We start from the raw sequence: 25,598 nt of genomic DNA on the forward strand, positions 1-25,598 counted from the left end.
AAAATTACTTTCGCAGATGACAAAGTTCCAGGGAGTCAAATGAATTTTGAAGGGAAAGTGTCACAGGGCCTAGCTCACCATATAGTCTCCAAGAAGGTATTAGAGACTTAAGCTGAGGTTAGAAATGCAGTGCTGATCTTTGGAACCTAATGTAGATACTAACAGGTTGTATGTTGCATTTTCCAACATTGCTTAGAGAATCTCAAGAGTGGAAAGGTAGTGTTATTCTTAACTGTACAACCTTTGCTGCTGCACTAATTTGATACAGTGCTCAAATACCAGGGAGATATAAATACCCAGTTAGAAAAAAGCCCAAACTCTGTAAAATATTGAAGTGCATGTCTTTTTCCTGGAAGATGGGATCTGCTATGACAGTGTTTCCCAAACATGGGACTCCGCTTGTTCAGGGAAAGCCCCTGGTGGGCCGGGCCGGTTTGTTTACCTGCCGCGTCCGCAAGTTTGGCCCATCGTGGCTCCCACTGGCCGCAGTTCACTGTGCCCAGCCAATGGGGGCTGCGGGAAGCGGCGGCCAGTATGTCCCTCGGCCCGCGCCACTACCATTCTCTGAATAGCAACCATAGCAACCCATAACCAAATCTCCCATGGCCATATTCAGTTCTCAGCACAACAAAAATTTACCATAGAAAATAGCCCAGCGATGAACTGAAATAATTGGAGTCAAATACTGCTCTCTGTGACCGCGGTGCTAGGTGAGAATAACTCCCTTGATCAGTTGTGGATTAGGCCCCAGTTAAGCACAGCACTTAAGTGCTTGCTTACCTTTAAGCACCTGAGTAATCCCATTGACTTCAGCAGGACTATTTACAACCTTAAAATTAAACATGTGTAGGGCTGGATAGAGAGCACCTTCCCCTTCCTTTCTCCATTCTTCCCTCCCTCCTTTTTCCTCATACAAACCTGATTGGCTGGGGCAGGGGAGTGCCACTCAAAAACAAGGACCCAGAATTAACTCTGACTCCTGGGAGACTTTGAGTTAATGAGCCAAGGGGGTCCAGACCAGAAAACCCTTTCTAATGGCTAAGACTTAATACAAAAAGCTACAGCCTTTGTTCAAGGTAGTTTCCTTACCAATCTACCTTCCAGCAAGATGGCTGCCCACCTATCTGGTCAGGATCTCCCACAAAGTCCAAAGTGCTCCATTCCTTTGTCTTCTCAGGTGAAAGATAGCATGGGTTTCTTCACCCCTCCATTTTATAGTCCAGTGAATCTTTGAAATAGATTCTTCTGAAAGTTACCCCCAAAGTATGTCATTCAAGCTACAAGGAAGGAGACATGGAGTCTGGTGGTGAAGAAAGTTCCATGCTGGTTTCTTCCCTTGCTGGTGTTTTGTAAAATGGAAGTGAATTGATCTGTTCCTGCAATCTCCTCCCCCTGTTGCTGAGTGGTTATCCCCTCCCCTTGTTAGCTTGATTGTTTTTATGTAAAGGCATTGCCATAATCTCTTAATGCATCTCGAATGTACCATCAAGGTGGCAGAACCCACTTTCCTTTGTCTAGGGTGGGGTAACTCCAGCCCCACCTGGGAGATGCTCTTTCAGAACATAATTCCCAAAATGTTTGTAATTTTGAATTTGTCCTCCACACATACTACAGCCAATAATATTAATGATCACTATGTTATTAGCTTTCTATTGGTATCTTACATGACACCCTTTAGATGCAGGTTATGACATTAGTGAGATAGGGTACACCGAACTGATCAGATCAGGTGAAACTCACTACGAGATACCAGTCAGCCCCTTGTCCTCTTTCATTGGGATGCTGTTACGGCACAGGCTCCCCCCGGAGTTAAGAGGCTAGGTCATTGTTCATACTGCACTAAAAATGGAGCTCCCCTATCACCGGACTTGATGGATGATTTGTACATATATGGAAGTTAATTACGCATAAAAGAAAATCAATAAAAATCTAGTTTAGTCAATTTTTTTTTATAAAAAGCATTGTTAAATAGACTCTGTCAGGCTAAATAGCACCCATTTAAAAACAAAACAGCCTTCTCTCTGCTACTCTTAAAGCTGACAACACTAAAAATATAATTTACTTTTTGCATTTCACTCACCCTGGAAAATGAAAATATGTTAGTCAGTTTCTAATCAGTTTCATTTTCTACCTCTATATACTAACACAGAATTGTAATATTTAGGTAGCAAAGGTGTTCAGATGCCATGAGAGGTATCAGATAGATGGATTCAGAAAAATAGGAAAAAGAGTTGAAATCCCAACAAAAATGTTCTAATAATAACCACTTTATTATTATAAACAGTTCTATTGATCTTAGTGAACCTAAATTTTGGGAGCAAGCTCACCTGCCATTGTACATTTTAAGATATGTAATAACATTTAAATTAGTCTTATTCAAATTCAAATTAATCCTGGTAGATCTTTTGACCCTAGAAACGTCATTTCTACAGCTGCCCTTTTAGGTGAACAGCACTAAAGATAAACAAAAATCATGAAACGCTTCCCACAGTTAGGTAATTTCATTAATGACTGCTTTTACACAAGCTTTCTTTCAAGCATAAAAAAGCAGCCAGCCTTATATTCTCTCATGCTGGTTATACAAAAGGCAGCTTAATTTTTACACATGGTCTGTCCCTGCAATTCCTTCAGATTCCACTCCAATTGCTGCTTATCGTGTCAGTATCCCATTGGCGCCTGCTGTCAATGTCCTCTCTCCTATCCATTTTGCTGTCATGTTGCTGTTCCATACTGAAATGTCAATGATACAGTGCCAACATAGGGCTTTCAATTACATTCTTAGATTGATCTTACTGATGCACTAGGTGATCTAATTCAGCTGGGAAATCACGGTCCAAGAGCTCCGGCAATCAGAAAACATCTTTAAGAATGTGACAACATTCAATTTCTATTCACAGGATAAACAATTTACAGTGAGATTTTTACTTATTGGGAGACTGACTCTTTTGTATTATATTTAGCAAGACCTTGCATAAAACATCCAACTGCAGGCATTTTACACACACCAGCACTGGTGGGCTAAGACAACAGAGGACTTGGAGTAGGGCCCTTCGTTCTACTTAAGGGTCACTGTTTGGCCTTCTGTCTCAATTTACCCTCACATGAAATGCTTATAAAGCGTGTCTCCCTCTCGGGCATACTGTAGGACTTAATCAAAGTGTGTAAAGTGCTTTGCAAAATGTTGTTACTCCTGCCAGGGTAAATTACAATCTGATTACCCCAGGCATATCACATTGAGAGGGAAATAGATTACTCTATAGTCAAATTAAATAAAATAGCAAACACCCTGTCAACTTAAATATCCTCCATGAGTGCCCCAATTATATGGTAGTTCACTGGAGGTGTTAAGTCAATATATAGAAATTCTCCATTAGATACAGCACCTTACGAGAACAATGCAGAAACTGGCCAGTAAGGCACCTACTCCCACTGAAGTCAATGGCAAAATTCTCATTGATTTCAATGGGTGCAGAATGAGACTCTCCCAGGCCCTGATACAGTGTAGTGTGATGAAGGGAAGGTACAAATGGCCTTCTCCCCAACCTTGAGCAGCCAGTGTAAGGAACAGGCAGAGCTGTCCTCCCTGCATCCCATAAAGAAGTGTAGTAGTTGGCAGATTCCAACATGCCAAGGAGTTTATACAGGTGTTCTCTGTCCCTGTCCCAGGCAGAGTATCTCTGATTGCTGCCCATGGGGCAGTGTGACCGCACACCAACCCTTTACATGGGCTTGGCCTAACAGGCCCTAGAAAGTTCATCACTCTTTTTATGTAGAGCAGGAATTTTCTCAGAACTGTCCCTTATTGATGTGGAAGAACTTGAGTGAGGGAGATCGGTCTGGTGCATAGCTGAAGTTGCTCTATATATGCTTTTAGCCACATTTCTGCCTGACTGTTTATAGAAGAAATCCTAAATCAACACATCATCTCAGATGAAGAATGTAAAGTTCTAGACAGCTGGGTAGAGCTACTATTGCATAAATCTGTATGGCAGCATATCCAGAGGGAGTTTATACATCATTTCAGTGGTACTCTTGGCCTGCAAAAAAGAACATCTACAAACACTTCAGTAATCATTTAGGAAGTTTGTTTTTGTTTTATATACAAATTGTAGATGGATTCAGATGGGTCTGCACCAACAGAACAATTTATAAATACAATGCATTAAGTAACATATACTTCACATCAATGCTCAAAACTCTTCACAAAACACATAATAGGCCACATTCTTCTCTGTTACATTTTTCTACTTGTATGGCGTTATTACTATAGCATCCAAGGGCCTCAAAAATCATTACCAATAGAAAAATCGGTACCCTCTGAGGGAAGAAAAATTCATCCCCATTTAACAGATGGGGAGCTGAGCAACAGGGTGGATTAAGTGATTTGCCCAAGGTCACAGAGGGAATCTGTGGCTGAGCTAAGAGTTGAACGCAGGTCTTTTGAGTACCAGCCTAGTGCCCCATTCACTAGCCCATCCTTCCCACAGACATGATGTGATGTCATTGGGGTTGCACCCAGGTAACTCAGAGCAGAATTTGGCCCAACTCCTTTAGCTGTTTTTTCTTATACACAAAACCTACACTGAACAGCATGTGCACTTGACTAATTTGAAACGTCTACTCTGCTTTTTTCCGGTTAACATGGGTTACAGTTGGACCCTACTCCAAAAGCAATATATCTGTTTCATTAATAATATGGCACTTAAAGCTATTTATTTATTTATTCTTGAATTTTCATAACTTTTCATCTGCATTTTAATATTTTAAGTGAGACTGTCAATGCCTACTTCTAGTTTCCTTCAAACACCTGGTATGAAGCCTTTGCTCAGAAATCCATCTATTAAAACTGCAAGTCTCACCATCTTTTAGTCTTCCTTTTAGGGAAAGGGCCCTACTGCAGCTGACCAAAAAGTTTCTAGTGGAAAGGAGGGTCTAGTGAAAGGAGGGTCTAGTGAATGGGGCACAAGTCTGGTATTCAAAAGAGGTGGATTCAACTGAAACGCTTTCAGTTTTCAACAAATAAAAATCATTTTTTTCTTCTGACTACCAAAATCCAAAAGAATTTCAATGTTTGGCTTTACAGTTTTTTGACAACCCACTGCCAAAATATCCCATGAAAAATCAACTGAATTTTTCAACTAGCTCTGGTTATTATGAACATTGCAGCAGCAGAGAACTCTTGTCAATGATCTTCTTATGGTGATGGATAAGGGTTAAGTGTCTGGGAGATCTATCAGTAGTCCTTGATTCACTTGGCCATAAAGTTCTGTTGACATGTCTGCAGATGGATGGAGTTGAGGTTTTCAGTGGCTATCAGGGTTCTCATAGAATACTGTTAAGCAGTTACTCATCTGCTCCAAAGGCCCACCTGTGGTGAAGTTAAACAAAGATGTATTCTATCTTCCTCCTGTTACACATGTGGGGACAGTAAGGGCCCAGTCCTGATCCTATTGAATGGGAATTTTGCCACTGACCTCAGTGTGAGCAGTAGCAAGCCATAAAGGAGGTCTGGTTTGTGTTACAGCTTTACCTGTTTAAGGAGGATGATTAGCAATGTGGACTAAATTCTTGACCATGATACAGCTGGTGGTACAAACCATCTGTAAAGTTGGTGGTTCTGGCCCTTGATGGTGTCCAGTGCTTGGGTGCCATAGCAGCTGTGTGCCATCCAGTCTCAGCCCTTCACCTACTCAGTGTAGAGGACACTCCCAGAGCAGAGGGGGTGTTAGCTGGGCATTCTTGTGCCCTAGCAGAATAAATTAGAGCTGATTTATGTCAAGTAGCACTGACTTTTGTGAGTAGATGCTGCTTGATAAAAAGGTGGCAGAACTGGGCCCCATATGTACTCCTGGTCATCTCCTCTCAGTTAATAAAAATAGAAAACTATTAAGTGTTGACAACTTAATTCTCATAATTTAATGCAAATAGAAAAATGTTGTTACTGGATTGACAGCAATAGAGTGGGTTTCTGCACCTTGCAGATCCTGCTACCTAAATGTGAGATTTTGCTATTCTGTTTTTTTATTCTGCCATTTATAACCCCTCAATTCATCTATAAATAATTTATACTCCAGAATCATTTTATATTAAACCAGGAAACTTTCTTGTTAGAAGGGCTTAAATATTCACTCAGTTGAAGGTAGTTTCAATGTATTATTTAAATTTTTGCTACTGTCATAAGACTAGAGGTTATGAACTTGAACCTTATATTAAAAAGCAATAATTATCATCAAATATTGTGCGAATTTTCTTTAACTACTTAAGCTATTCAGCAACCTTGTGATTTCTGAGTGAGGAAAACAACATACCAAAGAATCAGACAATGTAGGTTTTATGAGTGGCGAATTCAAAATGCTATAGAAGAGACATTTCCCTTCACATCAGAGAGAGGCTTGGAAGAAAATAATAACTTTCCTAACTAAGCAGTAGGATTCTAAACTAGTTCCGCTAATGGCAAGAAAAGGAATTTAATTTAATTCAGTCCATTTGGCTGTATTGAATCCCTTTAGCATGAATGATCCTTATTTAGGGACTGATGTTTTTCTCTTCTTTCACATGCATTGGTATTACTCCACTGACTGAGTGGAGTTACCCCTGATTTGCACTGGGGTAAAGGAGACCAGAGTCAGGCACCCAGGAAGAATCATGGCCTTGTGAAAGGGGCAAGTCTCCCCACCGTATTTTCTGCATGGAAGATAAAAATTATGCCTTATCTTTTCTGTAGAGCTATAAGAGTAGACCTGGATCAGCTGGACAGAGGTTGTCTTCTCAGAGCCATTCTGCCTGTTCAATGCAGAATGTCTTTGTAGGAGTTCACTGAAACATCAGAAAGGAGACATATGCACTTTGCCCAGTGCCTGTGGATGCCATCGCGTGACAGGATTGGGTACCCTGACCACAAACCCAGGCCAGCTGTCCAGACTCCCTGGGGGCACTGCTAGGCTTATTAGCTGGTCACATTGGACCTGGTCCAAAGTCCATAGAAGTCAATAGCTTAGGTGAGCTTTGGATCAGGCCCGTTAGCGCCTCAAGCCAATGTTGAGTCAAGATGTTTCCTGGCTTTTACTGGTGCACTGCAGGGAAAGAGAAAGAGGTTTTTGCACCTTTCCCTCCTGCCAGTGCAGATGCTTAGACAAGGCAGAATTTGCCATTTGTCACATCCAAAGTAGTTTCAGTGTTCTGTGTAAGCAGCAAGGGAAGCCTATAGTTAGCCTTAATGAGAGTTTCTCTGAGTGGATATAATATGAGTGCAGGGGACTGAACTAGATCTCTCGAGGTCCCTTCCAGTCCTACGATTCTGTGATGTGTGTCTCAGAAACACATACACATACACATAGAACTGAAAATCTATTTCAAACAATTTCTACAGAGTGATTGGCAAAGCACTGTGCTGTTGGCATATAGCACCCTTGGCTTTTAGCTGCATTACTTCTGATGCTTTTGCTTACAGGTGCTTTAAGCCCTCAGAGAAGACACAACACTCAGTCTCTTAGGTCTCATTGCAAGACAGTAAAAAAGAGACGTTTCCCAGCGGTTCAGTTAAAGGCTTGAATTAAATGAACTCAAGGCTTACAAGCTAACATTACAAAGAAGGGGGGGGGGTCTCTTGCTTTTTGGGTTGAAAGGGTGGGGGATGGGACAGCTTAGGGGAGGGACACTAGCGTTTGTCAGGTTCAACTGTTTGATAAACTTTCGCCAAAGTACACAAACTCTTCAAGAACACGTGTCGAGGTTCATGATCATTTTGAGGCTCGAATCAATGTTGAAATGAGTGTCAGTATTTCTGAAAGCTCAGTTCAGCTGTAGGATAATGCCACCTGGCAAGTAGGGGAGAATGTAACTTACAATGCCTAAAATGTGTGGAAACTTTATAAAAGAGAAACCAATGCAAACAGGCATGATGGGTTCTTGGAAATGGCAAAAGTGAAGATTCTGAGGGAAAAAGCCCTTTTCAGAAACAAAATTACTTCTGGTTTCAGATGGAATCATGGGTAAAATTGCATCCACGTCCCAGATTTGCAGCATATCTCCCTCCCCATATCTCTCTTCTCACAAGAGACTCTAAACATTTCACTGCCTGTGCCTGCAGCTCTCCTTTCATCTACTGTCAGGATGGCCATCTGGCCTTTTTGTAAGATCTTCAGGAGGCATCTGAATGGCCTACTTTCCAAGGTGTAGTCTTCAAAGGGTCTAGCAAAAGTGCCCATGCTCTTCCATAAAATGTTCTGGGGAACAGCTTTCAGGGGAGCAGGTGTTCTACCCATCTCTCCCATGTAACAATGGGGATCTGGAAAAAAGCAAATGCCGCCACTGCACAATGCAATATTTTAAGTACCCCTAAAATAATCATTTGCCAGATGTTGCAACTCAAGAAGTGGCCTCAGCCTTGCTGACAATAGAGCTTTGAGAATGTAGTGAGCCTTGCAGAGTTAATTGCAGAATAAATCTTCAATAAGCTCGTTTGTGGATACTAAAACCCTTGAATCTGTCTACCATACACAGAAGTTTTCTGCTTTCCTATACACCCACTCTTGACAATATCCTACCTTCCATAAACATGCAGAAATCAGGATTAGCACTGGTACTTCTGGTCATACACTACTGTCTAAGTCTTCTTCATCTCTAACTCATGTGACATTCATCCACACTGAGTATGCTTATTAGTTGTATCTTTATGCCAAGTAATCAGCACTAAATAGTTAAGACGGTTGACATAGAAATTGTCCATATTAGCTTCAGAGTTAACAACTCACTGGGCTGAATGAGTGAAAGTCATATCACACTACTTCAGGCTCTGAAAAACAATAAGGCATTGGGTGACATTCCTAAGTTTTTCTTCACACTCATGAAGAATTACATATATTTTAATAAAAAGAAAAGGAGTACTTGTGGCACCTTAGAGACTAAGGTGCCACAAGTACTCCTTTTCTTTTTGCGAATACAGACTAACATGGCTGTTCCTCTGAAACCTGTCATATATTTTAATTAAATTGTTGCACTGAGAAACTAGACAATTAGCAGGCTACAAGAAACACCGGAGAGTGCAGATTGTATATCACAGGTGAGTGTATCACTGTGTATCACTACGTAAATGTATTATGTGCTTCTGGAGGATACAGATATGCTAAAGAGAAGGTTTGAATACATACAAATCCTATGGATATGTCATGAGAAAATCCTGATCTCTGCAAAGTTAGACCTCTTGTTTGTCCTATAGATGTTAGCTGGCAATTAACTCCGCTGATCATTTTGATGCAGGTCAAGGCCCGGTTATTGAAGTTGCATTTGATCTTGTGCATGCATTTCAAATGAAACTTCAGTTCTGGGAGGAAAGGCTTGCTAGGGGCAGTTTGTATTATGCTGAACAACACAAGTTGTGAAAAGAAAAACACCTAGATATGGATGGGCATGTCCCTCTCACATATGAAGAAAAGATTCACTTTCAAGTTTCTGAAGAGGTGCGGTGAATTTCATTCCTTCAGGAAAATGCTTACACCATCAGCAGTCTGCTTCCTTCAGCTTTGGAGAGAACACAGCTAGTAAAAGCTATTAGGAACTGCAGTGAAAGACAAAATTTAGTGGACTGGATATTGTTTCCTTCCATCAATAGCCATTAAAGCACTCTCAACCTTGCTGAAAAGTCTTGCCTGTCAAATCCTTGCATTATAGAAATGATGCACTTATTTATGTGAGAAAGCATTCTCACAGATGAACATTGTTCAAAGCCAGATGCAATCTTGTATGACAGATAAGCATCTGTCATGATGAGCAGTGTCATGTGTCATTCCCAGTTCAAGTTACAATGATTGGGAGGATGGACTCTAGTTTTAAAGGTGTGTATTACACTAGAATCTCACTATTCTTTCTAAATGTATAGTCTGTTGTACTAAAATAATTATAATTGTACATGCAAGTTGACAGCTATAACCACTGTCTGAAATACTACCACGTTCTGGAGCACTGCCTTCAAATCTCATTAACTTTTATATTGGTTCTCCAGTCTGAAACATTTGGTATTCTTCAAATTCAGCCCTTTTAAATAACAATTTCTGTCCAGAGAATTCCTGCAAAGAGTTGTAAATTCAGTCTCCCAACATAATAGCCTTCCTTATGCAACAACTCTAAAACATTTCCCTGTATTAAAGACACTGTCTGAGGTAATGTCTGCAATATTACATATACTACCCACTTACATTAAAAGAACATTATTGAAGTTGCAAAGTCAAGCACTCAAAAATTAGGAAGCACCAGAATTAAGGTTGCCTGTACAGATGAACATTCCCTCCCACCCTCTGTTACTGTACACGTTATGATAGTCTTTTATCACATGATCACATACTGTCCTCTCATTCCAGACTCCTTGTCTAGCTCCTGACACTGCATCCAGACTCAGTCTAACCCCACTTTGGCTCCCCATCCCAGCTCCTTCCCTCTCCCCAGCTCCCAATCACCATCTTCCCTCACCTCCAGGCTCCTTGTCCCAATCAACTCCCCTTACCTCCAGTCCAACACTCCCTTCAACTCAGGCTGAATCCTCCTCCTTCACATTAGTTGGGCACCTGCAAGAAGAGCAACGAGAACACAGGAGAGGCAGTCTCCCTGCTTTCAGTTTTGGTCCTTGCTGTAACAGCGGTCCCAAGATGCATCATCATAATCATGTTCCTATTACGCCTCTGGCCTTTAGGGCAGTGACAAAGCTCCTCCACTCCTGTCTATTTCTGGCAAGTCTTTCAAAGGATTTTTCAGCTCGGATTCCACAGCTCTTTGCCATGTTGTTTTCGGGCAGCCTCGTTTTCGCTTGCCTTCAGGTGTCCATCTTATTGCTGCTCTGTCAATGGCATCAGTTTCCATCCAAAGTACATGACTGATCCATCTCCAATGCCTCCCGGCAATGATGGTACTCAGATCCTCTTGGCTGCACTGTGTCAATAGATCTCATTTTGAGATTGTTCTGGGCCAAAAGATATGGAGAATTTTCTGAGGCAGGTTGTATGGAATTAAGATAGTTTGGACATGTCATACTCTTCTATTCCCCAGCATTCTGCACTATAAAGTACTGTTGAAAGTAAACAGTTCTGATAAATCTTGAGTTTGGTTTTAGTGTTGTATTTTGATGATTTGCAGACTGTATTTAAGCTCCTGAAGGTGTTCCTGGCTTTCTTGATTTTGTTCCAGATGTCCTGGCTTGTTCCACGGTGCTGGCTGATGGTGCTGCCCAAGTATGTGAATGTTTCTACATTGGTGAGAACATAATCCTCTATCTTTACTGGTGATAGTGTGGCGACATTAAAGGTCATGATATCTGTCTTATTGTGGTTGATTTTCAGTCCAATTTGCTGGCTGAATGCATTGAGTCGAGTTGTTTTTTCTTGTCTATGGTGTTGGGTATATGAAAGGAGAGCGAGATCATCTGCGAAGTCCAGGTATTCAAGGGATGAGAAGAGTGTCCATTTAATGCCTCTTGGCATGTCTTCTGTTGTACACAGCATTACCCAGTTGATGGCAATGTTGAAGAGGATTGCAGACATGACACACCCCTAATGTATTCCTGTTTTGACTTCAAAACTGAGCTCACTGTGATCAACACTGTATGTAAAGTTGCAATAGAAGCTTTCAATGACGTTGATTATACGGAAAGGAATTATATATGCCTGCAGAATGTGCCATAGGCTGGTCCTGTGAATGCTATCAAAAGCCTTCTCAAAGTCTATGAAATTTATGTAGAGTTGCCATTGCCATTCTAAGCACTGTTCTATTATGTTTTGTAGAGTAAAGATCTGGTCTGTGCATCCACGCCTTTTCCAAAAACCAGCTTGCTCTTTTCTGAGAATGCTATCAACTGCCTCTGATATATGCTGGACTATGATCTTACACAATACTTTGCTTGGCACAGACAAAAGTGTGATACCACGCCAGTTATTACAATCACTGAGAGTTCCTTTCTTTGGTATCTTCACTATAACCCCAGTGGTCCACTCATCTGGCATTTTTCCCCTTTCCCAGACTGATGTAAATAGGGGGGCCAGGACAGATGCTGCTAATTTAGGATTAACCTTGAACAATTCTGCATTCAAGGTCCCAAGATGCCTAGAGCAGAAATGGCAGGGAAAGTCCTGCTCAGCCACTTGAGCATGCTCAGTGAAGACAGAATCTTCAGAGAATTTAGCTGCCAAATTCTAACAAGTCTTTACTGAGCATGTGCGAACTAAGATTTTTCAAAGGCTCATAACTTGGATAATTTTGTTTTTTCACAGGAACAGAAGATGCATGATACCAATGGGAGTATTCACATCAGTGGCTGGTTCAGGCTAACCATGCTGGATGTTGTTGGGGATTGAGCACATCCATTTTCACAGTAATCCGAAGCTTGAAGGGTGGTCTACGGAGAAAAAAGCTAAATCTAGTTATCAAACCAAGGTCCTTCTGGTAAGTGCAACGCTGCTGCTATTCTGTTCGACGCTGGGCACACAGACAATGCTCCCATCTAATAGTTTTCTAAAAGGGCTTTTTAAAATTATTTGTATGTAGTAACACCTAGAGGCCCCATTCATGGATCAGAACCCCACTGCACAAGCACATAACAAAAAGACAACTCCTGCCCCAAAGAATGTAGAGTCTGAGAATAAGACAGATGCAGCAGTTGGTTGCAATAAACAGATGGGAGGAGCACAAGGTCACAATGAAACTACTTTGATTTCAATTAGCTTTAGAATTTTGAGGACTCCCAGTGAAGTTTGTCTTTGGATCTCATTGACTGTAGGCAATGCTACCGCTTTGTCTATAATCATACAAACTATGTAAATGTTGTATACTGGCTTTTTTTTGCGTTTGATCATGTTTCCTTCAAGTGGCTGGGCCCAGTTAAGGATAAAACCTGCTGCTTGCTCATCTCTAATGGAGTCGCTCCTTTAGTTCAAGTGATATCAAGCCTTTTCCTTTTTGTTCTGAAGCTTCTGGGTTTCGTCCTTCCTGATGATCATGGTGCCTGCATCCTTGTGGCTGCGGTTTGTCATATAAAACACTCAAGTTCATTCAAGGAAAAGACTGATTTACAGCACAATTTGGTTTTATTGGAACAGCAAAGTGCCCATGTGGCCTGTCTAATCCTTAGAAAAGCAAGAGAACAAAGTTGGCAAGCCAAACAGCTATAAAAGCTGTTTCATTATTCCAGTAGCAGTGTGGATGTCATTTTCTAATATTGTCCAACTTTTATAATGTACACTCTATATCTACAAAACCGCTTCCTTTACTTGTGTGCCACAGTGGCTACCAGCAACACTTACACATGCACGTGCGCACACACACAGACACATGCTCTCTCATCTGTAGCTATAAGCATGCAGGGATATTATGTACTTTCAAGTCATCTCTGTGCCATTCAGAATAAAAATTTAGTTTATCCTGGATTTTTAATGAAGTTCTATTGTAAGATTTGTACATTTTCCTCACGTCCTTTCTTTTAGAAATCTACTTTGTAAGAAATTCATACACTTCACTAACCCATACAGAACACACCAAAGACCTTCCTATTGGTTAAATCGAGTGAGTTTTTTGTGAAGATATTAAATTTCATCCAGATGCCAAGACTTCGCAATCTGTGTTATTTAGCTATTCACTTCTAGAAGAGCGAGCTGTGACTTTGATTGAAAGTGGGTAAAATTTTGTGCAGTTCAGTGTTCTTGGAATCTCTGGAACTGTTTTGGGCAGCTTTGAAAACTAGTTCAAGTTTGAACATCTCTATCCTTTGAGTTCAATGGCTTTTAGCTGTTCAATGATGATTCAGTGAAAAACACAAAGCTATGTTTTTCTAGCTGGAACAAGGGGGGTGCATTATATACAACAGGGTCAGATTCTGTGGTCTGTCAAGGCTGTTTTTCACTGAAAGTCAGCTTGGCTGGCCAGAGCTGGATTCCCTGAGCATAGAGGGTGTGGTTGCCCTAACAAATTTACAATCTGAGAGTTGACTGGCATCTTCTTAGCCCAGCTGGTAAGGGCTTGTTCTCTTACTGCTGAACATTATGGGTCCAGCCTCACTGAGGAATATGGTTCCTATATTCATGAAGCCTGGTTTGTTACAGGAGCAAATGTTGCCTTTACAAGCAGTTGGAGCTTTGCCAGCTCTGTGCAAGGTAGAAAATTCTAGAACAAATAAACTCTTGGAGAAAACTTGTCAAAACCATCATGTATGTGGTTCCAGATCCTGGAAAAATTCAGCATGCGTGGTAGACTTCAGGAACAACACAACACTTATACCCATTACTCGGCCTAGTTCCAGCACATTGGTTAGTCAACTTAAGCAGTAGGTTGCATCTGGCCCAAATATCTTATTTTCCTTCAAACGTTCCTTAGTTATAAAAATTAGAGGAGATGCAGAATTATCTCAGAGCAGAAGGATTTTTAAATGTTTTCATGCAGGTTTGGCAGTTCTCTAATGTTTAAATATTAATGTAAATGTAGGGAAGGAAAATGGATGTTTCACAGTGTGCTTTATGAGATTCTTTCTTTTTATTTCCAGCAGAGAAACATCTTTCAGGATCAGGTAATGAAAGCAGCTCAAAGGATTGTGTTTCTTTTCTACTGCAAGATTCATGTTTGCTCTGTCTCTCCTTACATTTCCCATGCTTTGTTCAGGCAAACTTCCCAAAGCAAACAATAAGGAGTAGTGAGGGGGTAATGAAATACAGACTATTCTCTCAGGAATAACTTTAGTTTGCCTGCTGTTTTATCACAGCTCTTGGTACTTTGAGTTGGGAACATTTTGTTTGTTTTATTGTTTTAATTCCAAGTGGTAACCTCTGAGAAGTGAGAGATTGCCAAATGCTGAAAGCAGAAATAAATAATTCACCACGTGGCATTGAAGAGATTAATTGTTTTGATGCACAGACAAACCCCTCCTGTGTGTATCTGAAGCATTCAGTGGCCCTTAGGAACCAGATGAGGAAACAGAGCTCCAGGGTACCTGCTTGAGAAACACCCCCTCTTGGCGGAAAACCTAAAATGATGGCTTGAGGTAAGTAGAAGGGAAAGGAATGATTGTTTGGATCTTACCCCTAAGTTTTTCTAATAATGCTGCAATATGGAAATGTAATTGACTTGTGTAAAAGTAAATGCCAAAATGAAAAGCTCAGTCCTGAAAAATGAAACCCTGAATGAATAAATCATTTGGGCTCTCTGAAGAGTTTGACAGCTTAATCCAAGCTCTCCTGGTGGTGAAAGATGGCAAAGAGGGATCCTGTTGTTCACATGTATTTAAGTGCAGGATGAGCCCGCCACACTGGATTAATGGTTTCTCCTCTGCACAAGCAGCACTTGCCTTAGCTGCCTGGGGAGGAGCTGGGGACCTGCCGCAGGGAGAGGGTCATGGAGGGAAACACGCAGCTCATTCAGGTCATCCAGGAAATGCACTCAGAGATCAACAAGCTGGAGAGAGAAAATAGGGCCCTTCGGGTGGAGCTGAAATTCAGCGGACAGAGGGCAACTAACCGGGAGGAAGGAGCAAGAGGACAAGGTGGAAATGGGGAAGCCAGAAGCCTCACTGATTCAGGGGAAGAGAGGGTCACTTCTCCAGTGGCCCTGCGTAGGAATGTCTCAGCCAGCTCAGCTCTGGCACTGCAGGAACAGAAAGGTACTGAAGAGTCACGATTACTATTGATAGTATTACTTTGCACTTAGTTTTCATTCAGGGATCACAAAGTGCTGCACTGTTGTTATATACCGACAGAGAATGGCAAACTGCCCTTGTTATGTACTTCGCCAACATGGGTGAAGCCCTCTGGCCTTCATCAAGGACCCAATCTAGTAAAGCACTTAAACATGGACTTAACTTTGAGCCCTTCAGTGGCTGCCCAAGTACTCACCTGTGTGAGTTAACTGAGCAGGATTTAATGCAAAAGACAGTACATTTGTTGACATACAAATGTGGAGAACTGGATACTGAACACATTTATGCTTGGGTTTGCAGGACCTTGTACAAAAATGTCCAATTAAGGCCTATCGTCTTTTTATTATATGTTTGCACTGTACTTAGTCCAATGGGAACCTAATCCATGACTGGGTATAAATAAATAATACAAATAATTAATCATAATTGTGTCACCACATTTTCCACGTTTTTGACCCCTTTCAGAGGTTGCCGTCCAGTAGGGTTTGTTGACAACCTGATGGAGGCTAAGATCCATGCCCATGATGAAGTGCCTCTTGAGAGCATAGGTTTAAGTTAGGAAGAACATACATAAAAAGACTATAAGGAGATAAATTGATGGAAAGGTGTGATGTAGGTGGTGGGGTCAAAGGGTATTAATGTATTTAAGTACAGTTGGTGACTGAATGGAATTGAATAACATACAGTCTGATCCAAGCCCATTGAACTCAATGGAGAGTCTCCTGTGTATTTCAAAAGGCTTTGGATCAGGCCCTTAAATGAGTACAAATTTGGGAAATAGCTTGGGAATAGTTAGCGACTCTTTCAGGTGTGTGAACTGGTGAGCAAGAAGTTTTCCAGCTATCTTGCTTTCCCATATCTATATTTCTTGGAGGTGAGGGGTGTTTTCAAGGAAGAGTGTGTTTAACCCCTTTGGTCCCCATCCCCCCACAAATATTGTTAATGTTGAAAATAAATCTTAAACTTTGTTCATAAAATTTAAACACAATCAGATGGCATCGTCGTTCCAAGCATAAGGGCTCATGGCCTGCTCTTGTTCTTAAACAGCTGTGTGTCTCTAGGCCAGATTCTGAACCCCTTACTCCTGCTGATGACCAGTTACTCATATCAGTGGTCCTACTGACTCCAGTAGTCCCAGCGACCCAGCATTATGAGTAAGGATTTCACATTCAGGCCATATGTAAATATCTTTTAGGCTTTTATTGGTCATTGACTTTACACTCAAAATACAGGAAGGGATCTTTCGAAAGCAAAATAGCAAATAACTCTCCATGGCCAAGTGCCCCTAACTGCCACTTCTGCTTAGGAAAATCTTCCTCAAATATATTTTCTTATCATGTAGGACTTAATAATTTTACTATTGGTTTTTAGTTTCCACATAATAAAAGTCTATGAAGCAGACACGTCTATTTAATTTGGTTTTACCTCTATGATTTTGTGTCTGCTACACAGGTAATAGTATGATTGTTAGGCGTTATTCCATCTCTTCCTCTGTGCAATCTTTTTCTGGCCACAAACACCACAAAGCTGAGAAAAGACATCCAAGTAACAGAATCCTGGAGGTGCAGGGAATTGTCAAACCACCAGCGGGCTCCTCGGTGATAACCAACGAAGAAGAAAAAGGATCTGCAAAAATTCCAGCGGATTGCTTCTCCAGCAATAATTCTAGCAAAAAGAGATCTTTTCAAGAGCATGTTTATAAGTGCAGGTAGGTAATATTTACCTTTAAAGTGTAGGTTGCTTAGCAGTGTTACTTCCGCTTGATTTGATAATAAATGTGGGTACTTTGAATTCAAAGCTCTTTATTATGAGGATAACTTGTGAAATGTATGTGAGGCACAGGGGAAAATTCTGTCTCAGATAAGGGGCCTAAGCCTGTTCTCAGTGCAGTCAATGGCAAAACTCATATTGGTTTCAACGCAGGACTGACGCCTAACTAACAATTACAAAAAAAAAAAATGAAATTCTGGCCCCTTTGGGAGAAATCAATGGGAGTTTTATAGATTGGTGTGTTGTTCTGGCAAGCTAAGCTACATTTTTCTATTTGAATGAAAAGCATAAGGACATTAAGGAGATCCGGATTAACTTGTTGGAAGTTTGATTAATACATTTCACAGTTGATTTAGGTTTTTTATTGTAATTTGATTCTTTCCTGTCACTCGAAGCATTATAGGTTGACTTTGCACCTTGGGAAGACTACTTGTACACAGTGCTAGGTACTAAATGAACTATGATTGCTCAGAAACAAGTCTTGGGTGTCACTGTCCGCTGCTCAGTGAAAACCTCTCCAATATAAGGCAGCAATCAAAAATGTACACAAAAGTAGTTAGGATATCTAAAGTGTACAATAGAAAATAATACTGGAAATATTATAATGTCATTATATAAACTGGTGATTTGCATTCAGCTAGAATAGGATGTTCAGTTTTGGTCACCCTATGCTAAAAAAAATTAATAGTAGAACTAGAAGGAGTCCGGAGGTGAGTAACAAAAATGCCTACAAGCACAGAAAGTCTTGTGTATGAAAGGCTGAAAAAGACTGGGGGTAAAATATACAAAAGTGCATAAGTCCCATTTTAAAATCTCACTTAGGGCTAAATTTTTAAAGGTATTTACACACCTAAAGATGCACCTAGCACACAGTGGGATTTTCAAAAGTGCCTAGGCATCTACCTCCTATTGATTTCAACCTAAGTCTCACTGAAAGTCAGTTGGGTCTTAGGCTCTTTTCAACAGGACTTTTAAGTGCTTTTGAACTGTTCACCATGGGGCTATTTAGTTTACAGAGGATATGAATAAGTGGGTACATGAAAGAGGTGCACAAAACAATGAATGGCATAGAGAAGATATTTACCTTTTCTCATAATCCAAGAAAAAAGGAACATTTGATGAAAGTGAAAAGGTAACAGATCAAAAATATATATTTCCTAACAAATGCTTTGGGATCCATGGTTGAAAATTGCTATATAACTACCTGTTAGTCAAAGTAGTAGTATTGACTATTTTATTACTGCTTTTGAGAACACAGGAACTTCCATACCAGCTCAGAGCAATGGTCCGTCTAATATAGTATCCTATCTCTGATCAGTAGCCTGTGCTAGCTGCTTCAGAAGAAGGCGCAGGAAACAATTGTAAAATGGGAAACTGAGGCATGAGTCCACCCAATTTAGGCTTAATCAATTTTTAGCCTTTATTTATAAATGTTCTGACAAAGTCAGTGTCACTTATTGTTTCTGATCATATATCTATGACAGACAATAAGATAAGATGGAACAGGTAGGGGCCCAAGTTACTGAGTTCCAGGGGACAGTGAGGATCTCTACTTCATGATGGTCAATTCTATCTCTGGGCCGGTGTTCTCCAGTTTGGGCCCTTGTCCATTTGGTTTGTATATATTAATTTATCCCATTCTGTCATCTATCATTCCACATACCCACTTACACATTTACCCAAACTTTCATAATTTGTTTTTCATTCTCCATTCTATGTTATTACAAATCATCAGCACAACTCAATTATCCTTTTACCATGTAACATACATTGTCATGAACTAGAAACTAAACTAACAAAATGTAGCCTTCATTTTTACCATTCAGCAATTGTCCATCGTTTAGTATCATTGTTCAGTACCCATGTAGCATCCTGAAGTATTTTTTTATTTGAATAGGAAATTAATGGGGAACAGCGTGCCCTAATGTCAGCATATTATTATTTTTTTCAAACATACGTTTTTAGGGACTTTTGCTCAAAGTTAGCACTTATGTTTGTAAATTATTAGAAAGCCCTGTCAGCAATTTTGCCTGTTGCATTTTGAGGGGCTTATTCAGCTAGGCCTAAGTCTTTAACTATACCCCAACACAATTATGAATTATCTTAATTTATGAGGAAGTTTCTTCACAACCCCCATTAGTATGGTGATTGGCTCATGCCCTGAATCACAAAGCTTTGTCACTTATTTTTTTAAATGTTTTTGCCATGACTGGATGTTCCCATTACCCATGTAAATGTCTAATACTTTCTGTATTCCTAGTACACTCTTAGTATCAATGATATTTTGTGGCAATGAGTTCCACAGGCTAATTATACATCATTTTTACAAGCAATTGCATTCGTTGTTCACTATGGGGGTTTCTTGCACCTTCCTCTGAAAGTATGGTCAGAGACAAGATGCTGGACTGGGGAGGACTAGACTTTGTTTTATCTGGTGTGGCAATTTCTTAAAGTAGTTGTAGAAATTAATAATACTATGACTAAACATTAATAGTTTGCAGGTATATAGAGCTTTTGATCCACAGATCTCAAAACACTTTACACTCAGTACTGGAAAATAAACATTTTGCAAAGCAAATATGAGAGGTTACTGTAAGAAAGCAAAAGACTCATTAGAAGATGTTTTACTGATTCTCCTGGCTCTTGGATTTATAGCAAAACTACAAAGTATACAAAAGCCTGTTTAGAATCATTCACAGGCACCACTCTGCATGCACGCCATGGGCAGAATTTCCACTGACTTGCAGCAAAGTGCCACACATCGGGCAGGTTATAAACATGGTTCCTTTTATTAAACTGCAGAAGCAAACCTTGACTTGAGGTCCAATCCTATGTGTACACTGCTCCAAAGCAGGTGGGGAAGGGCAGAGCCGGAAGAGAAAGCTTATGCTAAAGGACAGCGTGGTCTGCATACTGCCCTGCACTCCAGAGGTTGGGGGAGTGATTGTACATCCTGTGGTACAAACTGTGATCAAGCAGCATCTACACAGCATTCCATATACAGCGAAGTGCCTAAATGGTACAGTCCCTAGCCCTTAGCATTCATCTTGCCATGATATGTATTCTCCATCTGTGTATAAGTTACAGGAAGGTGGTTAATACAGAAGTTGAAAGATCACTCTAGCTTACAAATAATAGCCATGTGCTTTATACACACGGAAATGGAATGTAGCTTGTATGATCAAAATTACTCTTTAACTCATAAAATTGACCTGAGTGCAGAAGGTCCACATGAGACCTTTTGCACCACTTAAAGGGTTACCCATTAGGGTAACATTCAGGTCTATGCATAGGGTCCACACAATGACCATACACCACTTAAGTCCTATGTTGAAGACATAAGTAGGATTTAAGCAGTGCATAGGCCTGGATGGTTAATCTCCATAGAGATTAATTTAACCCATAATGCAAGGCTTTGGTTGAATTTAAGTAGAGCAAAGAGAATTGTTAAGGTCGTCTGCTCTGGGGCATATTTTATCCTACAATAACTATTGGAGAAAAAATATTTCACCGTTTTCATGATTTTCTTTTCTCCTGTTGGCTTGAAGGACAGAGGAAAAGTGGCATTTACAGCAAAGGACTGGGGGGCAGGGAGAGAGATAATTTGATCATTTATTCTCCAGATTTCTGATTTCTGAACATTTGAAGGGATATGTTTTAATTTTTACCAGGTATTCACTTGTGTGAGCAAAATTGAGGATGCACATACATAGTTGGAAGATGCAACTGTCTGTGTACCTTAAAACATTTTATAGCTGCTTGCACACTTTCAATAGTTGGACCTTTCTGAGCACAAGTATAAGACCACTGAAAGAGTATGCAGGTATATGAGTACACACAGGCATGGGGAGCACAAACCTGACAGATGATGCAATCATTTGTTCACTAAGTCTGTATGTGTTTTGTAGACATACAAGTGGTATGTAGTCTTGGGGAATTTTCCCTTTTCTCACTGTTTTCTGCACACCCTGTACATTCATAGCAACTCATAATTCTTTCTCATTTTCTTCTAGGGGTAAAGTAAAGGCGGTTAGGTTCCTGTTACCAATGGACATGTCATCTTATTCCGAAAATCAAGGTTCTTTCAAATGCCCACAAAATCAGGACACAAAACAGTTAAGCACCATTATTGAAAAGGATATGTGAGCTGGTGAATTTTTAAAGGCCCATTGATTCTTGAGATAAACTAGCCTTAATGATAGCTGTGTGTCAGGTTATGTTTCTGCAAAGTGCTTTGGCAGGATGCCTTCAGAGAATCACTAAGACTGTGTTCCAGGTCACTGGCCTGTTGTTTTGCAAGAAAATGGAAGCCATGACAAAACCTGTCAGAAGCCTATATACTATGTTGAAATCCCTTGGTAACACTATACCACCACCAAGTATATTTTTGCAAGATCCACATACCTCAAGAACTACTTTTAAATAGCATATGTTGCAGTGTTACTGTTACCACGCAACACAATTTCTTATGTTTTGTTGTTGTTCCCATTGCTAGAAAAATATATATTTGAAATCACAAAATAGAAACAATTAAAGGACCTGTGAATTTTTCTGTGTTTTCTGTAAAACCTTATAATAGAAATATAGCTGGGCTTCTGTGTTGAGAATAATATGTTAACAGTCATTTGAATATTTATAGGCATTCACCTTGACTGTCAATATCCCTTTTCTACTCATTTTCTGTGAATATTCTAGCGCATGAGGTACTGGCAGGAATGTTCACCTAAAATTGCATGAAGGGACTATTGAGAGAATAGAAACCATGACAGATCTTACTATGAAAATGCCATCAAGAGCCTGATTCTAAGTTATGCTCATCTGATCAGCCACCAGAAACATACCATGTGTTCAGCTGTTTTGATTGGAATTCTGAATATCAAACGCTTGTAGTGAATTACTTGTGAACAAGCTCCAGATCAAGAATTATTTGCTGAAAATATTTAGCAAATAACTTCAAATACAAAGAAAATGTGAGGAAAAGGAAAAGTGGGGACAATTCATGACAAGGAAAAGAGGAAAAACTCATCAAGTAAATTATTTATTGTGAACTATTTACCCGCTCCAGTTATTTAAAGAAACAGACATTGCCAAAACATTGTTTAATTTGGCTGCAAATATTTACAGACTGGAATATTGCACATACAATCCTATTTCTCTATACACTGTCCAGGTATATGCATATCACTAACCATAAGCACAAAGAGGAGGTGTTTATACACATGATTAATATAGTATGTGGCTACAGAAGGGATTTATTCCAATTGACTGCACTTAAACAACATATTTATCTGAATATTTTTAGAGCAATGACTGAGAGTTTACTCCATCAATTTACATTCAGCTAAATGTGTTCTTGTAAAAAAGTTTCTCACCATGTCTCATTTCTGAAATTTTAAAGTTTAGTTTGTTGTTTTTAGAAAATAATCTTTATATTCTCACTGAGATGAGAATGTGTGAGCTCACTGCTCATGTTGTTTTTCATGTTCAATCTGGATCCAGTGATGCTTTGTAATGTTGCCAGTAGAACTGGGTGAATAGCTCAAAAACTGTTTCCATAGATAGTCACTCTAATAAAAAACTGATTTCCTTTTGGCTCCATTTGTTCATGATTTGTGAACATGCCTGCAAATAAGTTTATTGGCAGGACAGCCCAATGAACAGCTAATTTTAGAAAATATTTGCCGAAAGTGACTTTTTATATTTGCAAACATAAGCTTTCTCTCACCAGAAACTAGATGCTAAGTGTACATCCAGTCAGGCTTGGATTGTGGAAAGCATCCCTAATCAGTGAGACTTTAGGACATGCTTAAGTGCTTTCCTGAATCAGAGCCACAGAACACTAGCAATGCCTCATGACCAATGGGCTCAACCAAAGCTAACCAACACAGCTTGAATTTTAAATGTCAGATCTTGCATGTAGACAGTGATTTCCATGTGGATGAGCTAAAAACTAAGAATTAGTTGTATAAATTATTTGGCAAATGATTTTGAATAATGAATATATCTGCAAGAACTATGGGCTACTCATCAAATATAAATGGAAAAAGTCTAAATTCATCAAACAAACTATACACTGTGAATTATTTACTAAGCTTTAGTCATCAGCCCTTTGAAAGGGGCTGTATTTCTGGCAAGAGTTTCACATAACTATTGCAAATCTTTTGCCTAATTATTTTGAGCAGTTCCACTTTGACTTCTTTAGATCAATATCGGTTTCTGCTTCTACAATTTTTTTTATTATTATTTATTTGAGTGTTCCCTTCTCCTGCATATTTAAATATAAGTTACTTGAAAATGTAGGGTGAGGCTTTTAAAAGAACTCAGTTAGGCTGGTTGAAAATAGGAACTATTTTGCACAAATAAATTAAAAACAAAATAAAATGTTTGTTTCAGTTGAAATGTTTCACTGGTTTTCTGATTTTTTTTCCCCTGAATCTATTAGAAATATTTTTTTTCTTTTAATGTGGAATCTAAATTAAAATGTTTGTTTATGAAAGTCGCTGTCTGTGTTGCTTTTGAAACTGGGATTTAGACTCCTATGTCACTTAGATATTTTTGAAAATTGTATTCTTGTGATCTAAAATCCTTAGACTCCTTTGAATATCCCAGGTTTAATGAGAATTGTGCATCGAAATCCCTTACACAATTTGAAAATCTCTCTGTGCCTTGGTTTCCTATCCATAAAGTGGCAATCAGATTTCTTTTCTCTCACCCCTTTTCTGACATGTCTATTTAGATTGTAAGGTCGCTGGAGCCGAGACTGTCTCCTGCTAGGTGTATGTTCATTCCCTAGCACAATGACGGCTCTGATCACAGTAGAAGTAATAAATAATATGGCTGCAACCTAAAAATTAAATTTCCTTGTATATTTTTGCAAGTAAAATTTTATTGCTTCAATGTTCATAAGAAGTGGGGTGGGGCGAACAGAACCAATGAAAAAGTTACTGAAAAATGGGAAGGTTTTGAGAGTTTGGGACTGTTTTCCCCAGTTCTACTTGAAATTACATTGTTAATTATGGGTAAAAAATGTCTAAGGTGCCTAACTCCTCTAGGTGCTTTTGAAAATTTTAGCCCAGGTTCTTTTTTAGCAACAAGTTTTGATTCTTTTGTAAGACACTATGGGTGGGATTTTCAAAAGCACTTAGTTGATTTAGGAGCGCAAACCTGCACTAACTTCCCATAGTGTTTGTAAAAAGTCATGAATAGTGAAGTGAAACCCAAACTATTTATGTTGTGTGTCTAGTCCCCTTTATTTCAACATCTTTAGTGGTATTTGTTGCTTTAAGAACAACTAATGATGTGCAGCCATAATTTATTTTTAAAAACCGGGTGCCCATAGGATATCTTGGATGGATCTCCGTATGGGAGACATTAGAAGGACTTTGTATAAGAGAGTACATACTGAAGACATTGCCCATGTAGATTTAAAATACACACAGACACAGACACACACACACACACACAGAGCATGAAATAAAACTTAACAGAATAAATCAGCGGTTCTCAAACTCCATTGCATCGTGACGCCCTTCCAACAACAAAAATTACTACATGACCCCAAAAAGGGGGACCGAAGCCTGAGTCCAGCCCCACTGCTGGGGGAGCAAAGCTGAAGCCCAAGGCCCCAGCAAGTCTAACACCAGCCCTGGGGATCCCATTAAAACAGGGTTGCAACCCACTTTGGGGTCCCAACCCACAGTTTGAGAACCCCTGGAATAAATTATTCAATAGCGCTTAGAATTGGACTAGTTACTAGCATTTAAAATATTTCACATGTTAAACATTCACAGTGTTTTCAGTGGAAAATGACCTAGTATAAATCAAATTTGCCTTACTGTCTGCTGGTCCAGAGAGGTCTTCATGGGTGATGCAGTTGTGTGAGCTTCCAAACTGGAGAAGGGGCAAATGACATTATTCAGCCATTCAAGTGCTAATTCCCTTCCAGAGTGGAGCCCCATACTCTGCCCAGCGCTGAGCCTTGCATCCTCACACGTCCTAGCAAGGAGATGATTGATAGCTGGTTACCTGGAAAAAAGATTTTTAAAGGGCTACACAGCATGAAGGCATCTTTTCGGTGGAGATCCGCCAGGGAGAGCAAGGTAGCCTGCTCCCCTAACTCTCATCTCTTTTGGGATATCTCTTCCTCCACCCCCTTTCTTTCTTCTCT

At 39.8% G+C, this 25,598-nt stretch overlaps 2 protein-coding genes across 4 annotated transcripts in view; one reads left to right on the forward strand and one right to left on the reverse strand.

Annotated features, from left to right (window-relative positions):
• Positions 1-23,023, forward strand: part of CCDC195 (coiled-coil domain containing 195) — a 37,414-nt gene extending 14,391 nt beyond the window's left edge. Inside the window, exons 2-6 of one of the 2 annotated variants that reach the window (XR_012669895.1) lie at positions 11,176-11,241; positions 12,255-12,426; positions 14,516-14,539; positions 14,884-15,010; positions 17,114-17,203. Coding sequence is in view for 1 of the 2 variants with exons in the window: in XM_075132221.1 (XP_074988322.1) it covers positions 15,361-15,625; positions 17,114-17,369; positions 21,445-21,577 (654 nt within the window). In the remaining variant the exon portion in view is untranslated. Of the gene's footprint in view, positions 1-11,175; positions 11,242-12,254; positions 12,427-14,515; positions 14,540-14,883; positions 15,011-15,360; positions 15,626-17,113; positions 17,370-21,444 lie in introns of those variants that run through there. The other variant, XM_075132221.1, reaches the window with a different exon arrangement.
• LOC125642852 (guanylate cyclase soluble subunit beta-2) overlaps positions 22,451-25,598 on the reverse strand; it is a 31,678-nt gene continuing 28,530 nt past the window's right edge. The window contains exon 17 of one of the 2 annotated variants that reach the window (XM_048864729.2): positions 22,451-25,426. The gene's annotated coding sequence lies outside the window, so the exon portion shown is untranslated. Of the gene's footprint in view, positions 25,457-25,598 lie in introns of both variants that reach the window. The other variant, XM_048864728.2, reaches the window with a different exon arrangement.

This window comes from Caretta caretta, chromosome 9 (genome assembly GCF_965140235.1).
Source record: "Caretta caretta isolate rCarCar2 chromosome 9, rCarCar1.hap1, whole genome shotgun sequence".
In the NCBI taxonomy this organism is placed as follows: domain Eukaryota; kingdom Metazoa; phylum Chordata; order Testudines; family Cheloniidae; genus Caretta; species Caretta caretta.